This window comes from Danio aesculapii, chromosome 20 (assembly GCF_903798145.1).
Source record: "Danio aesculapii chromosome 20, fDanAes4.1, whole genome shotgun sequence".
NCBI lineage: Eukaryota > Metazoa > Chordata > Actinopteri > Cypriniformes > Danionidae > Danio > Danio aesculapii.
Window position 1 is genome coordinate 46,770,002 of NC_079454.1, and position 18,453 is coordinate 46,788,454.

The 18,453-nt window shown below is 36.6% G+C and overlaps 2 protein-coding genes and 1 pseudogene across 2 annotated transcripts; all 3 read right to left on the reverse strand.

The window, feature by feature from the left end:
• Positions 1-906: 906 nt before the first annotated feature.
• Positions 907-1,917, reverse strand: LOC130213670 (trace amine-associated receptor 4-like). Its single transcript, XM_056445420.1, has one exon. It carries the CDS (start codon positions 1,915-1,917, stop codon positions 907-909), a length of 1,011 nt encoding a protein of 336 aa, XP_056301395.1.
• Positions 1,918-5,566: 3,649 nt separating this feature from the next.
• On the reverse strand, positions 5,567-6,579 carry LOC130247408 (trace amine-associated receptor 4-like; annotated as a pseudogene).
• A 4,845-nt stretch (positions 6,580-11,424) lies between these two features.
• On the reverse strand, positions 11,425-18,429 carry LOC130247409 (trace amine-associated receptor 4-like). The gene is made up of 3 exons (XM_056480633.1): positions 17,615-18,429; positions 11,596-11,799; positions 11,425-11,428 (listed from the first exon to the last, which is right to left on the reverse strand). Exons 1-3 carry the CDS (start codon positions 18,427-18,429, stop codon positions 11,425-11,427), a joined length of 1,023 nt encoding a protein of 340 aa, XP_056336608.1.
• Between the last annotated feature and the right edge of the window lie 24 nt (positions 18,430-18,453).

The window sequence follows — 18,453 nt, forward strand, 5'->3', positions numbered from 1 at the left end:
GAAAGTCCTTGAAAGTGATTTTGGGCCTTTTTTAAAAGCACTCCAGTGTTGTTTATTAGCAGAGATGGATTTAATTGAATTTGAACCACCAGGTGTCCATATCACAATTAATACATCAGTCACCTATAAGCGTCCATCATTTGTGCTGTGAATTGAGGCATGTGAATAACGGTGGTAAAAAAAATAACTACAATTCTTGGGAAATAATATGAAAAATGGAAATTGCATGTAAAATGGATTAGAAACTTTGCTCCTGACATGTAAACATTATATTGCGATTACTCTGTCCTTACTCTGAGCATTGGTAATAAATGCATTATTCATTTATAACCAGACCCTAATCAGAAAAATGTATAATAATAATAATAATAATAATAATAACAACAATAATAAAGGTACTGGCCCAGTACAGATATTAAATCGAGATGCAGTAAAGATGAGATACACTGAACTACACTGTTCCTATTTACTATGACCTTTTATGTGAAGCTGCTTTGACACAATCTACATTGTAAGCGCTATACAAATAAAGGTGAATTGAATTGAATTAATAAAGTTAGATCAACAAACAGCCAAAATGTCAATGTATAAATCTGTATCATTATGATCCAGTTTAAGTTTAATGAATTCAAATAATTTTTTTAAAAATAATTTTTTTTTCAATAATTTTTAAAAAAAATCAGAATATTGTAGGATATTTAGTTTTTTCTAACATTATTATTTGGTACAAAGTACAAATGCATGTGTCATATCATATCACAGATTACCAATAAATTTAAATAAAACAAATCCAGAAAAGGCAAACGGTTCATAATAAAATACACAATTAAATCAGCATGTGAAATACAAATACATACATAAAAATAAATATTTATGGTGATCCAGCCATAAGCATAGCAGCTGTATTCATTCAAATGTTGATGTGTTTGCATTTCTGATTCCAAATATATAAGTGGATATGAGAATCTTGAAGGCCTTCTGAAAACAAGGATAGAAAAATCCGTAGATCACAGGATTACAACTGGAGTTAAAATACGCAAACCAAAATAAAACATCAAAAACTTCGGCAGAACTCAAAAAGTTGAAAAAAGGGTAGAGAGCAGTGAAGGTACAATATGGCAGCCAGCAGAACATAAAGACCCCCATGACAATGGCCAGAGTTTTAGCTGCTTTTCTCTCTCGAGCTGAGTTTGGGTTCTTCAACCCTCCAGTCACTCTTTCTGACATAACCTTTGCATGTTTTCTTGCAACATGGAAGATTTTCATATATAGAGAGCTCATGACTGCTCCAGTAATAAAGAATGTGAGTATTGGATATATACTCCACTCTTTGTTAAAAAACAGAACACAAGTTCCCACACAGTAAGTCTCCAATATAAGCACCTCAAGCCCAACTGCAGTTATCCCTGAAAACACAATTGAAAAGCTGTAGACAAATGAAAACAGCCATATGAAGACAATAAATACAGTCACAGTGGTGTTTGTGACCCTTAATCTGTATCTTAGAGGGTCAAAAATGGCCCAGTACCTGTCCACAGATATTAAACCGAGATGCAGTAAAGATGAGATACAGAAGGTCACATCCAAACTCGAATGAACTTTACACACAACATCTCCCAGATACCAGCAGCCTTCAACAGATCGCACCATGCTGTACGGCATGACCAAAGAGCCCATGAGACAATCACAGGCTGCAAGAGACTGAACGATCAGATGAGTTGGAGACTGCAGATGTTTGAAGTGAGAGATGGAGATGATGATCAGCAGGTTCCCGAAAACTGTGGTGAGGATCATCAGCAACAGGAAAACATACAATCCCACTTGAATTACAGCAAGACGATGCTGTTTCTGACAGGAGTTTGACAGGAGTGGATAGCAGAGAAGGATGTTTTCAGTTTGAGTCTCATTTGAAGTCATCACATCTGCTCAAAATGCTTGGATAATTTTCTTTGTAATCATAAAAGGCTGACAATTATGAAAACTAGAATAAATAGAATAAATTCATGAAATACAGTTTGATAAAGACCAACATGCAAAGAAAGATACAACAAATATATAGTACATATCTATCCACTGTAAGATCATAAACGTTGCTTAGTTATGTCCATATATATACTCTAATCTTCAAAGTAACCCCTTCGAAACCTGTCAGTGTTACCCATGGATACAAAAACAACCCAGCCTCAGGAGATCATATACAATTCATAAGGTCAGATATAAACAGATGAAATAACTTCCTGTAATGTCCATATACTTTATTTAAATGAAATGCATCTTTATCAAAGATACATTGTCATTAACAATCATAATCATTCATCAAAATACAATACAAAATACATACAGGCTGGTAGCCAAAAAATAATTAATATTAAAACTCTAATCAATTTTAATATAATAAACTAAAATCAGTAATTAAATGTTACATTTAGGCACCAAAATATGCCAACATACCATATGAAACGTCCTGGTTACTCAGTACGATGTTGGTATGCCTGCCTGCCTGATCTGTGCCAGCTACCGCTCATGTAACCCCGCCGGTCCTACACCACCTAACCCGCTCCGAGCTGGGATCAAACCGACAGCCTTACGCATGGGTGTTGCTCTACCAAGAAGGCTAAAGACCCTGGCCTCTAACGGCTGTTGCTAGAGCACCTTTAGAGGACAGAGGAGTGAGGTTTACCTGGACAGCGCTTCACTAGCTGGCCTCTGCTACACTCACTCCCATCCGGGTCATGGCACCAATGTAATCCTGCTGGTCCTACACCACCCAACCCGCTCCGAGCTGGGATCAAACCATCAACTCTTCGCATGGAAGTCGATTGCTCTACCAAGGAGGCTAAAAACCATGAGCTCTAGCGTCTGTCGCTAGAGCAGGTTTAGCGGTCAGAGGAGTGAGGTTTACCTGCACAGCACTTCACTAGCTGGCCTCTGCTACACTCACTCCCATCCGGGTCACGGCACCAATGTAACCCTGCCGGGCCTACACCACCCAACCCACTCCGAGTTGGGATCGAACAAGCAACTCTCCGCATGGGAGGTGGATTCTCTACCAAGTAGGCTAACGACCATGGCCTCTAGCGTCTGTTGCTGGAGCACATTTAGAGGTCAGAGGAGTGAGGTTTACTTGCACAGCACTTCACTAGCTGGCCTCTGCTACACTCACACCACTTACATGATTTCTCTGTGCAACTTAGGCCCAATCCCAATTCTATTTTTGTACCTCTACCTCAGTGTTTCCCAACCCTGTTCCTGGAGGCACACTAACAGTACATATTTTCGGTGTTTCTCTTATCTGACCCATTAACTTCAGGTTTTGGAGCCTCTTCTAATGTTCTGATGAGTCGATTCAGGTGTGTTTGATTAGGGAGAGGTTGAAAATGTGGACTGTTGGTGTGCCTTCAAGAACAGGGTTGGGAAACACTGCTCTACCCCATCCCCTTCAAACAGAGTGTGAAGGGGAAGGGCTTTAAAAAATAAAAATAAAACAATTTCCCCATGACAAAACAGAAACTGATAAGGTTGAAGGGAACATGTACAGGATATAAATGAAGTTATGTTAATGCTTTAACATTATTTAAAAATTCAAAATGCTTAGTTTTATCAATATTTTATTGGTATTTTGTATGACAATGCAAATTAAATATTGAGAGGTAAACAATAATATATTGTCCATTGTAAATCCCATCCCCTAACCTCTCATTCATTAACTCAACAAAACAACAATAAATAAATAAATACATAAATAAATACATAAATAAATAAATAAATAAATAAATAAATACATGCATACAAAATTAAGAAAATTAAATACATAAGAACATGACATCAGAATAACTGGATACAGATGGGAAAAAAAAATAATAATAATTAAAATAATAATAATACTAATAATAATAATGGAAAAAAACTTAATAAATTGGTAAATGTTACAGTTTTCCAGCACCAGGTGTAATAGGCAGGCCTTTGATGTGGTCAAGAAAGGAATCCCAAGTCTTATGAAAGAAATATCGTGAGTCAAAAAGTGAGCATCTCAGCTTTTCAAGTCTGATACAGTAAAAAATGTCCTGTATCCACTTGTCATGTGTAGGGGGGAAAGTGTGTTTCCATTTAAAAAGTATGGTACGTCTGGCTAAAATTGTGGTAAAGGCAACAAAAACTTTTCTGTCAAATCAGGTCAAAGGGATACACCAAAGAGGGCTAGCAAAAGATCAAGTTTTATCATTGTTTGACTGAATTTATTTTTCTGAACATAGTATAAATGGTATCATACAGACAGTTGAAGTCAGAATTAATAGCCTCCACTTTGAATTTTCTTTTTTAAATATTTCCCAGATGTTTAAAAGAGCAAGGATTTTTTTCAAAGTATGTATGATAATATTTTTTCTTCTGGAGAAAGTCTTATTAGTTTTATTTACATTTTTTAAAACCATTTTAAGGTCAATATTATTAGCCCCTTTAAGCTATATTTTTTCAATAGTCTACAGAACAAACCATCATTATACAATAACTTACCCAATTACCCTAATCTGCCTAGTTAACCTAGTTCAGCCTTTAAATGTTACTTGTATTAAATGTCAGCTGTATAGAAGTGTCTAGTAAAAAATATCTAGTAAAATATTATTTACTGTCATCATGGCAAAGATAAAATAAATCAGTTATTAGAGATGAGTTACTAAAACTATTATGTTTAGAAATGTGTTCTCTCCGTTAAACAGAAATTGGGGAAAAAATAAACAGGGGGGCTAATAATTCTGACTTCAACTGTACATAGTATTTTTTGCCCTATATCATGTCCCAACTCCTCTCTTCCACCAGATTACTCAAAATATTCAAAATTACAGTTCCCAGTAAGTGTGGCGAGTTCATAAAATACATTTTCAAAATGCAGAATGCAAACAAAAAGTGCTAGGGGGATAGCTTAATTAGTCTCTGTGCTCTTTGAGTAAGGGATTCATCAGAACAAACAGCAAGTCCAAGACACTTGAAAAATGTGGAAAAAAATATTTAAAATCCTTCATTGACATGCTGGTCGTGTCAATAAAGGCTTTTATTATGATTTAAATTTTTTATTTTCTTTAATAATTTAACAGTACTATCAGTTTACAAATGTTTACCTCCTTTTAACACCCCCTTTTCCCTTCCCAAGAGCGGCAGTGGATGTAATTAGATGTTGCTCATAAACCCAGTAAATACAGATTAATAATATAAACTTAATAAATAAAAAAACACACATACACATAATAACAGTAAAAAAATAAATAAATAAATTTTTTTTAAATACATAAATACAATGCCAACACAATAATTATAATACATAAATATATCAAATAATTCTCCGATAAACATTCAATTTATCTAATAATCTATATGTCATTGTTTCATATGCTGCCACCCTCCCCAATTCTGTAACTCAATAAAGGCTTTATCTATTTATCCCACATTTCTCGAATGCCTTGGACTTACTTTTGACATTTTCAAAACTCATGTAATTATTTTATTTGCTAGTTTATAATGATGAATAAGAACTTCACTGTGATGCTTTAAATAAATATTTGTGCCATATTATTCATATATTAAAGTGTCTGAATTCCTGACCCCACAAATATAAGTGGATATGAGAATATGAAAGGCTTTCTGAAAACAAGGGTAGAAAAATCCATAAATCAAGGGGTTACAGGTGGAGTTCAAATATGCAAACCAAACCAAAGCATCAAAAACATCAGCAGGGGTAGCGAAGTTGAAAAAAGGGCCAAGGATAGTAACAGTAAAATACGGTAGCCAGCAGAACATAAAGACCCCCATGACAATGGCCAGAGTTTTAGCTGCTTTTCTCTCCCTCTGAGCAGAGTTTTGGCTCTTCAACCCTCCAGTCACTCTTTCAGACATAACCTTTGCGTGTTTCCGTGCAACATGGAAGATTTTCATATACAGAGAGCTCATGATCATCCCAGGAAGAAAGAATGTGAGAATTGGACATATAAGACCCCACTCTTTGTTAAAAAACAGAACACAACTTCCCACACAGTAAGTCTGCAATATGAGCATCTCCAATCCAACAGCATTAATTCCTGAAAACACAACAGAAAAGCTGTAGACAAATGCAAACAGCCATATGAAGACAGTAAATACAGTCACAGTGTTGTTTGTGACCCTTAATCTGTATCTTAGAGGGTCACAAATGGCCCAGTACCTGTCCACAGATATTAAACCGAGATGCAGTAAAGATGAGATACAGAAGGTCATGTCTAGACTTGAATGAACTTTACACACAACATCTCCCAGATACCAGCAGCCTTCAACAGATCGCACCATGCTGTACGGCATGACCAAAGAGCCCAGCAGACAATCACTGGCAGCCAGAGAGCGAACGATCAGATGAGTTGGAGACTGAAGCTGTTTGAAGTGAGAGATGGAGATGATGATCAGCAGGTTCCCGAAAACCGTAGTGAGGATCATCAGCAACAGGAAAACATACAATGCTACTTTGACCACAACAAAATGATGCAATTTCGAACAGGAGTTTGGCAGGAGTGGAAAACAGAGATGGACATTATCAGTTTGAGTCTCATTTGAAGTCATCTGCTCCAGGTGCTGAGATAACTGTAAAAAGCCAGGGAACTAAAAACAGAATAATTTTGTAAAATATAGACCAGTAAATGCCAATAGACAATGAAAAGTGAACAGACACAGTACATTCTCATCTAGTTGAACCCTAATGGATTCAGAGCAGCTCAGAATTGTCCATATATACTCTCAGATTTGAGGTAAACCTCCCGATCTGTCAGTGTTACCCATGGTTACAAACACAACATGAACTCAGGAGATTTTAATGGAAAAGGGATCAACCTACTTTAGAATGGAGAACTGGAGACTATACTGTATTGTTTTCCAGCTAGCCTGGTCATCAAAAAAAAAAACTGTTATTATTAATTTCTAATTACAGTCATTTAAAGCCAGCAGCTATGCACATACATTCATATTAAGCCAATAATTATTAATCTGTCATGGCTGAAAACTGAAAAAAAAAATGCTTGATATTATAAATTATTCGCTATTTTGTAAAAATGAATTACTAAAACCTTAACTAAAATAAAACTCAATACACTGATGTCCTTTAAAGACCTTAATGAAAAATTTGGAATCCCAAAGATGCATTTTTTTTTTTAAATACTTACAAATTCGCAGCCATATTAATGCCAAGCAAAACTACGCACTAGCTAGACCTCTACAATCTGAATTAGAAAAAATAAATGTTCATCAGAATCCTATGACAAAATATATTTCATTGTTTTATAGCAAATTGGTCAACGGCTCGTAAGAAACATCAGAATCTAAGAAAGATTCTTGGTGTACAGATTTACAATATGACCTGGCAGATTTAGAATGGAGCCAAATATGTGTTAAAGCCCAGAACCTGTCAATTAATACTAGATTTAAAATGATCCAATATAACTGGGCAATGCGCACCTATATCACACCTGAAAAGCTAAACGAGTTTAACCCAAACATCCCAGATATACGTTTCAAATGCCAAAAACAAAGGAACATTCTTTCATTGTATCTGGGAATGTGAGGTGATAAAGATTTTCTGGCCAAACCTAATCACATTCATCTCCTCAATTATTTTAAAACCAATTCCAGTTATACCTGAAAGTTTGTCATTACCAGGTTATCAAACTAGAATGATTGATATGCGTCTTGTTATTGCAAGGAGTTTGATAGCACTCTATTGGAAGAACATAGAAAGTCCATCCATTGATCATTGGCTGAAAGCTTTGACATTACATTGCACTGGAAAGAATCACCTACACTATAAAGGGAAATTAAAGGAGTACCATAATATTTGAGATTTTTTTTTAATACAATTTTTGGAACATAACTATACAATGCACAAGTAAATACCTCTCACGCTATTGGTTAATTGATTGATATATGTATGTGTGTATTTTTGTATGTGGAATGCAGTATATGTTTGTTTTTTGCTTTAGCCCCTGTATAACAATACATTTACCAGTTCAACAGAATCTGGATGCTTTGGGTTTTTTTTTTTTTTAAGTGTATTTTTATTCTAAATTTCAAGTGTTTTTTCTGCAATAAAAAAAAACATAAAAAGACTCAAATCAATTATTCCAGCATATAGTGTGAAATGTGTATTAATCAAAATGTATTTTCCCCTCATCAGAGCAGTGGATGCCCTCCCAGACACAACCCAGCACAGAGAGTACACTAATTTGTGAACTCCCATTGTTGGAAAACACCCATACACACTCATTTACACCCACACTCATACACTCCGGCCAATTTTATTCATTTTCTTTTCAGCTTAGTCCCTTTATTAATCATGGGTAGTCACAGCGGAATGAACCACCAACTTACCCAGCACATATTTTACGCAGCGAATGCTCTTCCAGCCACAACCCAACACTGGAAGCACCGCAAGCATTTAAAGCCCCGACAGACCAGTGTGTGGTGTGCGCTCTGCCTCGGCGTACCTTTTGTGCTCCACGCAATTTGTTTTTTGCCATGCTTAGGCGGTTTAGTGATGTATTATCTCAGTTTACTGTGGTAACACGAGTTAGCTTGTTGAACTTCGTTGGCTTTAAGTAAAATAATGTGATGGTTGTTGTTTGATTCTAAACGGAGCCTTTGACCGTTTTGTTAGGTTTGTTTAAGTTTAGGTGGATTTTTGTTAGATTAGTTTGAGTGTTTTGCCACCAGCATAATTTTGAGTTTTGTAGTTTATTTAGTTGAGTTCGGGTGTCGTGTACACTGAAGATCTCGGTTTTTATTTGTGTTATTTCTTTTTGTCGCCTAGTTCAGACCTTAGATTTAAGGATTTTGTTTTGTTAATTTCTTTGCTTTGGCTTACACTCGGTTTTGGTTAAAAAGAGAATAATTGTAAATGTTTCTTTCTTTTTTCCATTTACTATTGTTACATGTTGTTTAAACCACTGAGTAAAAAAGCTTAAATAGAGAATTGATTCCTGCCTCATCCTTGATCTGTCGCACACATTACACTTGTCCAGGGGCGTAGCAACCGAGGGGGACAGGGGGGATCCATCCCCCTCACTTTTAGAGACAGACCATTTAGAAAAAGACGATTAATAATAATACAGCGGTCCCCCCACTTTTAGAATGTCTGCTACGCCCCTGCACTTGTCTCACCTAAATGTTACAGCATCCCACTTAAACATCTTAAACTCGTAACAACGGCCAATTTAGCTTATTCAATTCACCTATAGCACATGTCTTTGGTTTGTGGGGGAAACTGGAGCACCTGGGAGAAATCCTACGCAAACACAGGGAGAACATGCAAACTCCTCACAGAAATGCCAACTGACCCAGCCGGGGCATGAACCAGTAACCATCTTGAGGCGATTGTGCTACCGACTGCGCCACCGTGCTACCTTATGGCCAATTTAGTTTATCCAATTCAACTACTCGAACTATTGACCCTTCGCTAAGCCCCGCCCTCCATAGTTACTGTTGTTACGTCTGTCAAGCTTTCAGGCCTGGCACATCTATTACAGTATGCGGAGGTGTCAGACATTGCCAAGGATGTAATTAGTCATTTTTGGCGAACAGGCAAGATATCTGAGAAAGCCTGACTAAAAAGGACTGCAGTATGCATTACAGGGGTATATTCACAACAACCGATTAGAAAATAATTTAATCAAAAGTGAAGCTAGGTTAGCCTAGCCGCCTCATACGCTGACCATTCAACAGCTTAGTTCATGCACAGCAGGAGAGGTGAAAATTAAAAATAATCTAATAATAACAACAACAAATTAAACCCTGATTTCCCTTTTTTAGCCAAAAGGCCTGATAGACTATTGTTGTGCAATGAAATATAGCCTCACTAACCGACGAGGAAACACATATGGACAGTGCTTCTACATCAATTCATAGAAAGAACAGCCAGAAAGGGAAATTGATGGATTTGTGTCGAATATTAGCACCATTGACCCATAACAATTGTACAGTAGCTATAGCTGTCAGTATGTTTGTGTGCTCTTTATCCAGTTTCTATTCTAATTTGCAGTTAAGTTGTAATCAAAGTATAAATAGCAGAAGTGAACAAATACATTTTCCCTACCAGCAAATATTAATCAGACACCAAATAAAAAAAGCAGACAGTAACCCGCTATAACATCGTCTCCACTGACTTAATCTCCAAAAGACCGATGAAAACATCAGTGAACTGTAGCTCTGACATGGACATGAGGGTTATAAATGACTGAAAAACCGCTGCGGGTGAAGTATGTTGATCGCAAGTGCTCCGATTGTGATTATATCTCAGTTTTGTTCTGTTGATATGCAATTTCAAATATTCGTATTATGAAACAGACGGAAATATGATTGCTATTAGTATGACTACTATGGCGAGGGCTTAAACAGAGCAGTGCTCATAATATCAAGCGAAAAAAAAAAAAAAGAAAAAGAATGCTGGCAAACATAACCTGCTTTGTATTTTTGTAAGAAACACAGTTTAGATCTTTTCACGATTGGAGCTGTGTGTTATTGCAGTCTATCACTGAATGCTTCAGGAATATCGAAAACAAAACCAACTGAACTCGCAGAGTTTGATCCACGCTGGTATTTCTCCCCTTGGGTTTTGAAAAAAAAAAATTCACCACCCTGGTCAAACTTTTAGGATACCGGGTATCAAATTTGCACAATGCATATGCACAACGCTTTGGCTTGTTTCCCTCGCACGAAAGCTGACAGACCTCCTGCGCGTAGCTACAGTTGCTAAGCCACGATTGGTGTGTGGCGGTTTTCGGGTGTCGCTTCACAAAGCCCTGTTTACTGAAATCAAGTGAGCTTTCCATATTGATATGTGTGCCAAATCACTGATTTCAAACAAAAGATGTGTGAAGGCTTTCGAAGCTTCATAGAGCAATGCTTCGAAAGCAGCCATCACAATTAACTCATTGTAAAGTTTGTATTGCCTGGCTGACATTACGGAGTGCTTTTCCCCTGTTACCTTCACTTTGCACTGCTTTCCCTTCCAACACTGAGCTGTGCTTTATCCATTATGCCTCTTGTTTTGTACATTATTTAATAAAGCTGCAAATGGATCATCACTTCCTGACCATATTTACAAATTGCCTACTTTTATGACATGCATAGCCCGACCATCCCTATAAGCAAACTTAGCAGCTGCTTAGGGTCCCGCTGCCACTAGGGGGGCCCCCACAACACACTAGTGGTGCAAGCCGTTTCCTTGCTGAAATCGTTTTTATTTGCATTTTACAATTATCTTTATTGACAGTGCTTTAGTACTTGATCGGATGGCTATCCAATCAGAAAAAACACAAAGTGATTAGGTGTAAAGTCGAATCAAACATCTTCATAGCCCATTAAAAATGCACCCCAAAATATTTAAAATGCAGTCTTTGGTCTTGTTATAAACAGACATGTTTATCTGAATATAGTGCAAACAAGACATTTACAGTTTTCTAAAAATGTTTTCCCCATTGAATGACTAAAAGAAACTCATTACATCCAATAAATGTTCAATGGAAACAAATACAATTGCGAAACGGATTCAACATATTTATGGTTGGAATTGAAATAATTGTGAGTATTAACTTATATATCAAAGTGTCTGAATTCCTGACGCCACAGATATAAGTGGATATGAGAATCTTGAAGGCCTTCTGAAAACAAGGGTAGAAAAATCCATAAATCAAGGGGTTACAAGTGGAGTTAAAACACGCAAACCAAACCAAAGCATCAAAAACATCAGCAGAGGTTGAAAAATGTAAAGAAGCATCGAGAGCATTAACAGTAAAACACCAAGCACAATAACTATAAATATAAAAAGATCAAGTTCTAAAAATCAACAATGCTGACAATGCTAAAGATGTAGAGAAGAGTTATCGTCGGGATCACTTCCAGACTTATTTTTTACAGTAAATAAATGATAATTACCGGCAGCCGTTCAGGATGTATTGAAATATAAAGGGCTCACACAATTGAATGCTACAGACAACATTAGGGAGAGGTACAATAATCATTTTAAGGATTATTTAAAGATAAACACCATTTAGAAAAATAATTGGTTATGCCACGGGAAAGAATGATAAAAATACACGGAAGTCATTCACAACTGAAGTATAAAAATAATAGTGCAATGGGTATCCAGTGCTAGCTGTCTTTGTGTTGGCTCCTCTGAAAAAGCTGGGGAAAGTAGTTTGTTATTTTTATCCACTCCACTGACTGGGATTGCTAAATTAGTTTGATTAGATTATTACATTTTCAAATAAAGATTCACTGGTCACATGCGCTAGTAGCACACTGAGGTAAGGATGGGCCGGTATAAGATTCTGACGGTGTGATAACTTTGGATAAAAATATCACGGTTTCACGGTATTGTAATTACTTCTCTAGAATATGTTCTCTTTAAATGTCTCGATAAAAAACAGCAACTTTTTTCCCCATTGAACATAATATATTTTATCATAAGAAACATTTAAAATGATTTGTAACAGTAGCTTATGTTGTGGAGGGTCCTTTTCTGCTGGAGATACTGTTGCTCTAACAAACTAAATAAATTAGTCACAAAAAACACAGGGAAATAAAACAAAAATAAACTTGTGAATACCGTAGGAATGGTATAACAGCAAAGGTTGGCGGTTTTAAAACCTTGACTCTTCCCAAATCTTGGTAAACCTTGAAAATGGTTATCGTGCCATGCCTACACTGAGGCCTAAGTAATGACAAATGAAAATGACCTTCCATGCAGTGTGTAACACAGCTCTAAGCGAAGTGAAATGTCTAGCTGAGGGTTAGATCTGAAAGTGCACCATGTTTAAAAATAGATTTTATAATAAAAGATTCAACTCGAGTCATTTAAATGATTTGTCGTTCATCCAGATCTTTTGCCTGTTCGTATTGACGTCGATTTAAAACAATACCAAATATGTTCTGCGCTGGCTCCGGTAAAACGTGAACACCTCAATTTTCTCAAGCTTGCAAAATATGTATTTAAATGTGTTTTGTTACTTGCAACCGCTCCACGCAGCTTGTAATGTATCTGCTTAACTCTTTATATAAGCCACATTGAAAACGCGACGCATTCCGCTTTGTTTACGGATTTAAATGCGTTTGCAAGATCGCGATCCTCTGTCATTTGTCATTGCTATGGCGACCGCCAGCTGTTACTGCACACGCGCATCGGTCAAGTTTCAAAATAGTTCAGCTTTTCCTACTATGATACTGTGTGTCATGGTTAAGAATAGAGTATATGCTGGTGTTCAACTGCATTGCTTTGATGCACTCCTGCATTGGGCCCACACATACACTCTGACTACTTCAAAATTGTTGATAAGCCATGGTGGGCATTTCTCTCTGTCTCGCACTAAACCAAATCGCAATAGACTGTGTCATCGGACCAATCAGGACAGATTAGCATCGCGCTAAGGAGGTGTTTGGGAACAAATGAATCACTGAACGAATCATATGGGAGTCGTTGGGATAATTAGGCAAAAATAAATGCAGATTATAAGACAACGAAAGTGTTTTTTGACTTTGCATGCATATCAGTCTGTTGTTGGAGATCCCTAAAACCAAAATATGTCCCTTTTAAATGCATAATAGGGTCTCTTTAATTAAAGTACTTCAATGGCATTATGTATACGACAGTGACAAATGTACTTTAGCCTGTGTATTACCATGCGCGTGATTAGCCCTCATTCGGTATTCACCTGCTTTCTTTTGCACAAACACAGTTATTTTTGTCAGTCGTGCTGCTTCTCAATTCTAAGATCACATTTGCATGCATATTGACAAACGGTTAAACTAAAATTATATTCTTTAGTGACGAGCCAGCACTGGCCCACTCAGGACACATGCCAATCTTGTCTACTGTGTCAAGCATCTTTCACGTGGTTCCATTGGGCCATACATATTGTTGAATCCTGCTTTTAAGAAAACCACAATTTAAAAAATCTTTTCAACCAGTGAAAGTGGCGAGTGGAAGAGGCTGTCTAACCCACCACAGCAGAAATCTATCTGCATCTGGTGGATTGGCGGTGGAAATCGAAATTTACAACCTATAATCGATCTAATTTTTCCAGGTCAGTTTTTTCAATTACTTTCCCCACCGCGTGTGGAGTCAGGTGACCTGGCTCTGTTTACACATCTGCGTTGAGGGCAGACTGACTGTCTGACTAACAGTGTGATGACGCTGACACTGACCTCTTAAAAAAATGTAACATCGTGATGCCTTATAGCGCAAGCTCTGTGATTGGTCAGCTTGGTAGCGAGTGTGGGCCACGTGGACAGGGCAATAAAATAAAATAAAATAAATAAAAGAATCGTTCATTAATCGTAATCGAGCTTAAAATGTTCAATTAATCAAGATTTTGATTTTAGGCCAAATCGCCCAGCCCTACTGGAGGGTCTCTTTGCAATCGCCCTGATCTTTAGCTCCCTTCACACATTCTCAATTAGGTTAAAGTCAGGAATGTGGCTGGGCCACTACAAAACATTAATGTCTAGGTCTGCTAACCATACAAACACAATTGAAATTATCATTATGTGGGTGAACTGGGGAGATGTGTGGGGTGAACTTAAACCAGAGATGCCCAAAGTAGGGCCTGCGGACCAAAGTTGGCCCATTGTAAGCTTTGATTCGGCCCACCATTCCATCCAAGAGGACAGTGAGTGAGTGAATGCCTTTAACACAGAGATGTAACCTCTGTTGTTTTATTGCAGAGCTAAAAAAAAAAAAAACTAACTAATATTAAATGCTTGAATAAAATGTAAATGAATCAGATTTTTTTTTAATGTAAATACTGTCACTCGACGGATAAAGGACTAGGCAGCAAATCAAGGCAAAAACTAGTGCAATTCTGTTATAAATGAGATTGTTTCTACTGTAATAGGTTCATTATACAATGTAAAAAATTACTGTTTTAGTTCATATAAAGCAATGTTTTAGTCATTTTTCAATTACCCATGGCAACTATATTTACATTCGGCCCACTAGCCTTAATCAAGATTGGTTTTTGGTCCTTCATAAGAAAAAGTTTGGGCCCCCCTGCCTTAAACAAACCAACATTTTACATTTAGATGCTGCTATCTTTATATCCCAAGTAATATAACTTGGCATGCAAATAAGCAACAGTATTGGATTATTCGGAAATATTAATTCACATATAAGATTGACAGCAAGACATATAACATTAGGGAAATTAATACTTGTGAATAAGGTGACTTGAGTAGCTTCTGCTCACATTGATACAACAGCAGCAACTGGTAATGTGTGAGAGCTGCAAAAATGCAGGAGAATTGAGACAGAAACATCTGAAACACTGCACACAATTGTGTTCGCTGTGAAAAAAACTTTTAAATGAAACTTGTAAATGATATTGATGCTTCTTTCTCATTTCTATGAATTCTGAAGTTGAAAAGATAGTTCAACCAAAATGGGAAATTCTGTCATCATTTATTCACCCTTCACTTTTTCCAAACCTGCTCTTCTGCCAAAAACAAATGCAGATATACAACAAAAATGTTGGGAAAAGCAGCCACTGACATGCATGGCATTTTTTTGTCCCTGCTCTAGATGTCATTGTCTGCTTTATTCCAACATTCTTCAGAATATTTTGTTCTGGGTTCAATGGAAGATATTTATTCCTGAAAAGTTTATGTAGAGCACAGCGCCATCTGCTGATCAAAAGTGAAATGCTTTCTGCACAGACATCTCAGGACACCATTATTGCTAAATCAGGTATGTTTTTTTGTCTGAAATATTTGATTTTTGAACAGGTTACCACCACTTCTATAAACCTTCAATAAAATCGAAAGTAAATCTAGGACACACACAAGAGCAGATGTCCTTCAATATGAGTAATTTAAATGCAAAAAGTCATTCAACGGTAAATATTCACCCATCATTTGGTGCCTTTGTTCATTTCTAAATAAAGTCAAGTCAAATCAAGTCATCTTTATTTCTAAAGCGTCTTTACAGAGTAGATTTTGTCAAACAGATGAAGAAATGAGAATAACAAACATAAGTATTTAAGATTGTGAAAACACTGCACATCAGGCACGAGAGATCTAGAATTCTGGTGTGGATCTAGATAAATAAAAACTGATTCAGTTCAATTTAATACAAATATCACTCTTGACGTTTAGCTCAGTTTTATTCAGTCCAATTGAAATCAAATGTCACTCTTGACGTTCAGTTCAGTTTTATTCAGTCCAATTGAAATCAAATGTCACTCTTGATGTTCAGCTCAGTTTTATTCAGTCCAATTGAAATCAAATGTCACTCTTGACGTTCAGTTCAGTTTTATTCAGTCCAATTGAAATCAAATGTCACTGTTGATGTTCAGATCAGATTAATTCACTTTAATTTAAAATAAAATGTCACTGTTGATAAATTTAACTAAGCCTGATACTCAACCTTGAACTACATTTGGTTAGAAGTGCTTAAGTAGTATTCAATAGTTAAGCTCAACTTTCAGTAAATGCAAGAAGTTCTAATAAGATACAGTTGATGTCAGAATTAATAGCACTCCTGAAATATTAGCCCCCTGTATATATTTTCCCCCAATTTTTGTTTAACGGAAAGAAGATTTTTTTTTTAGAAACATTTCTGAACATAATAGTTTTAATAACTCATTTCTAGTAACTGATTTCTTTTATCTTTGCCATGACCTCAGACTATGTGCTCACCTTTTTGACCTTGTCTATCTGCGCCTACATGTGTGTAGTGTGTTTTTCTAAACACATTTATCATCTTTCACGTATTATTGTCTCTTATGTATTACTGTCAACATTGCTCATTGTATATTGTTTTGTTTTTGGGAGTATGTTGTTGTATTTTGCACTGTCTGTAATTTACACTGTTTTGGAGCAAGCAGCTAAGCTTTTCACTCATCACAGTACACGTGCTGCTGCTGATGTAACAATTAAAGGGATTTGATTTGATGACAGTACATAATAATCGACTAGATATTTTTTCAAGATGCTAGTATTCGGCTTAGTGACATTTAAAGGCTTGACTAGGTTAATTAGGCAAGTCATATATTGATGGTTTGTTCTGTAGACAATTGAAAAAATACATAGCTTAAGGGGGCTAATAATATTGAAAAAAATAAAATGGTTGAAACAAATTAAAATGGCTTTTAAAAATTTAAAACTGCTTATATTCAAGTCGAAATAAAACAAACAAGACTTTCTCCAGAAGAAAAAATATTATAGGAAATACTGTGAAATTTTTTTTGCTCTGTTAACCATTGTTTGGGAAATATATACAAAAAATGACTAATAATTGTGACTTTAACTGTAAGGGGCAGTTTATTTTCTATATATAATTTGTACTGTCCAAATTACTTCAGCATGCACGAACTAGCAGATAAAATCATGCATGTTAGTAGGGGGATTTTATTATTCAAATGTCAAGGTGCTTGAGTCACCAAAGCCAAAAAATAGGGATGAAATCAGAATTTTGAAGGCCTTTTGAAAGCGAGAGTAGAAAAATCCATAGATCAATGGGTTGCAAGTGGAATTAAAATATCCGAACCAAATCAAGACGTCAAAAACACTGGCAGGAGTCACAAAATTGAGAAAAGAGTCAATAATTGAAGCGATAAAAATGGGCATCCAACATAATAAGAAGACCCCCATGACAATGGCCAGAGTTTTAGCTGCTTTTCTCTCTCTTTGAGCAGAGCTTTGGCTCTTCAACCCTCCAGTCACTTTTTCAGACATAACCTTTGCATGTTTTCGTGCAACATGGAAGATTTTCATATACAGAGTGCTCATGATGGCCCCAGGAAGGAAGAATGTGAGAATTGGACATGTAAGACCCCACTCTTTGTTAAAAAACAGAACACAACTTCCCACACAGTAAACCTGCATGATGAACGACTCCAAACCAATTCTGTTTACACCTGAAAACACAATAGAAAAGCTGTAGAGAAATGAAAACAGCCATATGAAGACAGTATATAAAGTCACAGTGTTGTTTGTGACCCTCATTCTGTATCTTAGAGGGTCGCAAATGGCCAGGTATCGGTCCACAGATACTAAACCGAGATGCAGTAAAGATGAGATACAGAAAGTCATGTCTAGACTTGAATGAACTTTACACACAACATCTCCCAGATACCAGCAGCCTTCAACAGATCGCACCATGCTGTACGGCATGACCAAAGAGCCCAGCAGACAATCACTGGCAGCAAGAGAGCGAACGATCAAATGAGTTGGAGACTGAAGCTGTTTGAAGTGAGAGATGGAAATGATGATCAGCAGGTTCCCGAAAACTGTGATGAGGATCATCAGCAACAGCAAAACATACATTGCCAGTTTCACCGCAACAAAGCGCTGCAATTTCGGACAGGAGTTTGGCAGGAGTGGATAGCAGAGAAACATATTTTCAGCATAAACGTCAGTCTCATTTGAAGTCATCACATTTGACCCAGTTGCTGAGAT

Bases quoted from the DNA above. Each gene is read 5' to 3' on its own strand.
- LOC130247409 (XM_056480633.1), bottom strand. From the start codon at position 18,429: ATGACTTCAAATGAGACTGACGTTTATGCTGAAAATATGTTTCTCTGC. The intron at 11,800-17,614 runs TTTTATCGCTTC...TTGTGCTTGGTG, and splicing joins TTATTATGTTGGATGCCCAT to TTTTACTGTTAATGCTCTCG.
- LOC130213670 (XM_056445420.1), bottom strand. From the start codon at position 1,917: ATGACTTCAAATGAGACTCAAACTGAAAACATCCTTCTCTGCTATCCA.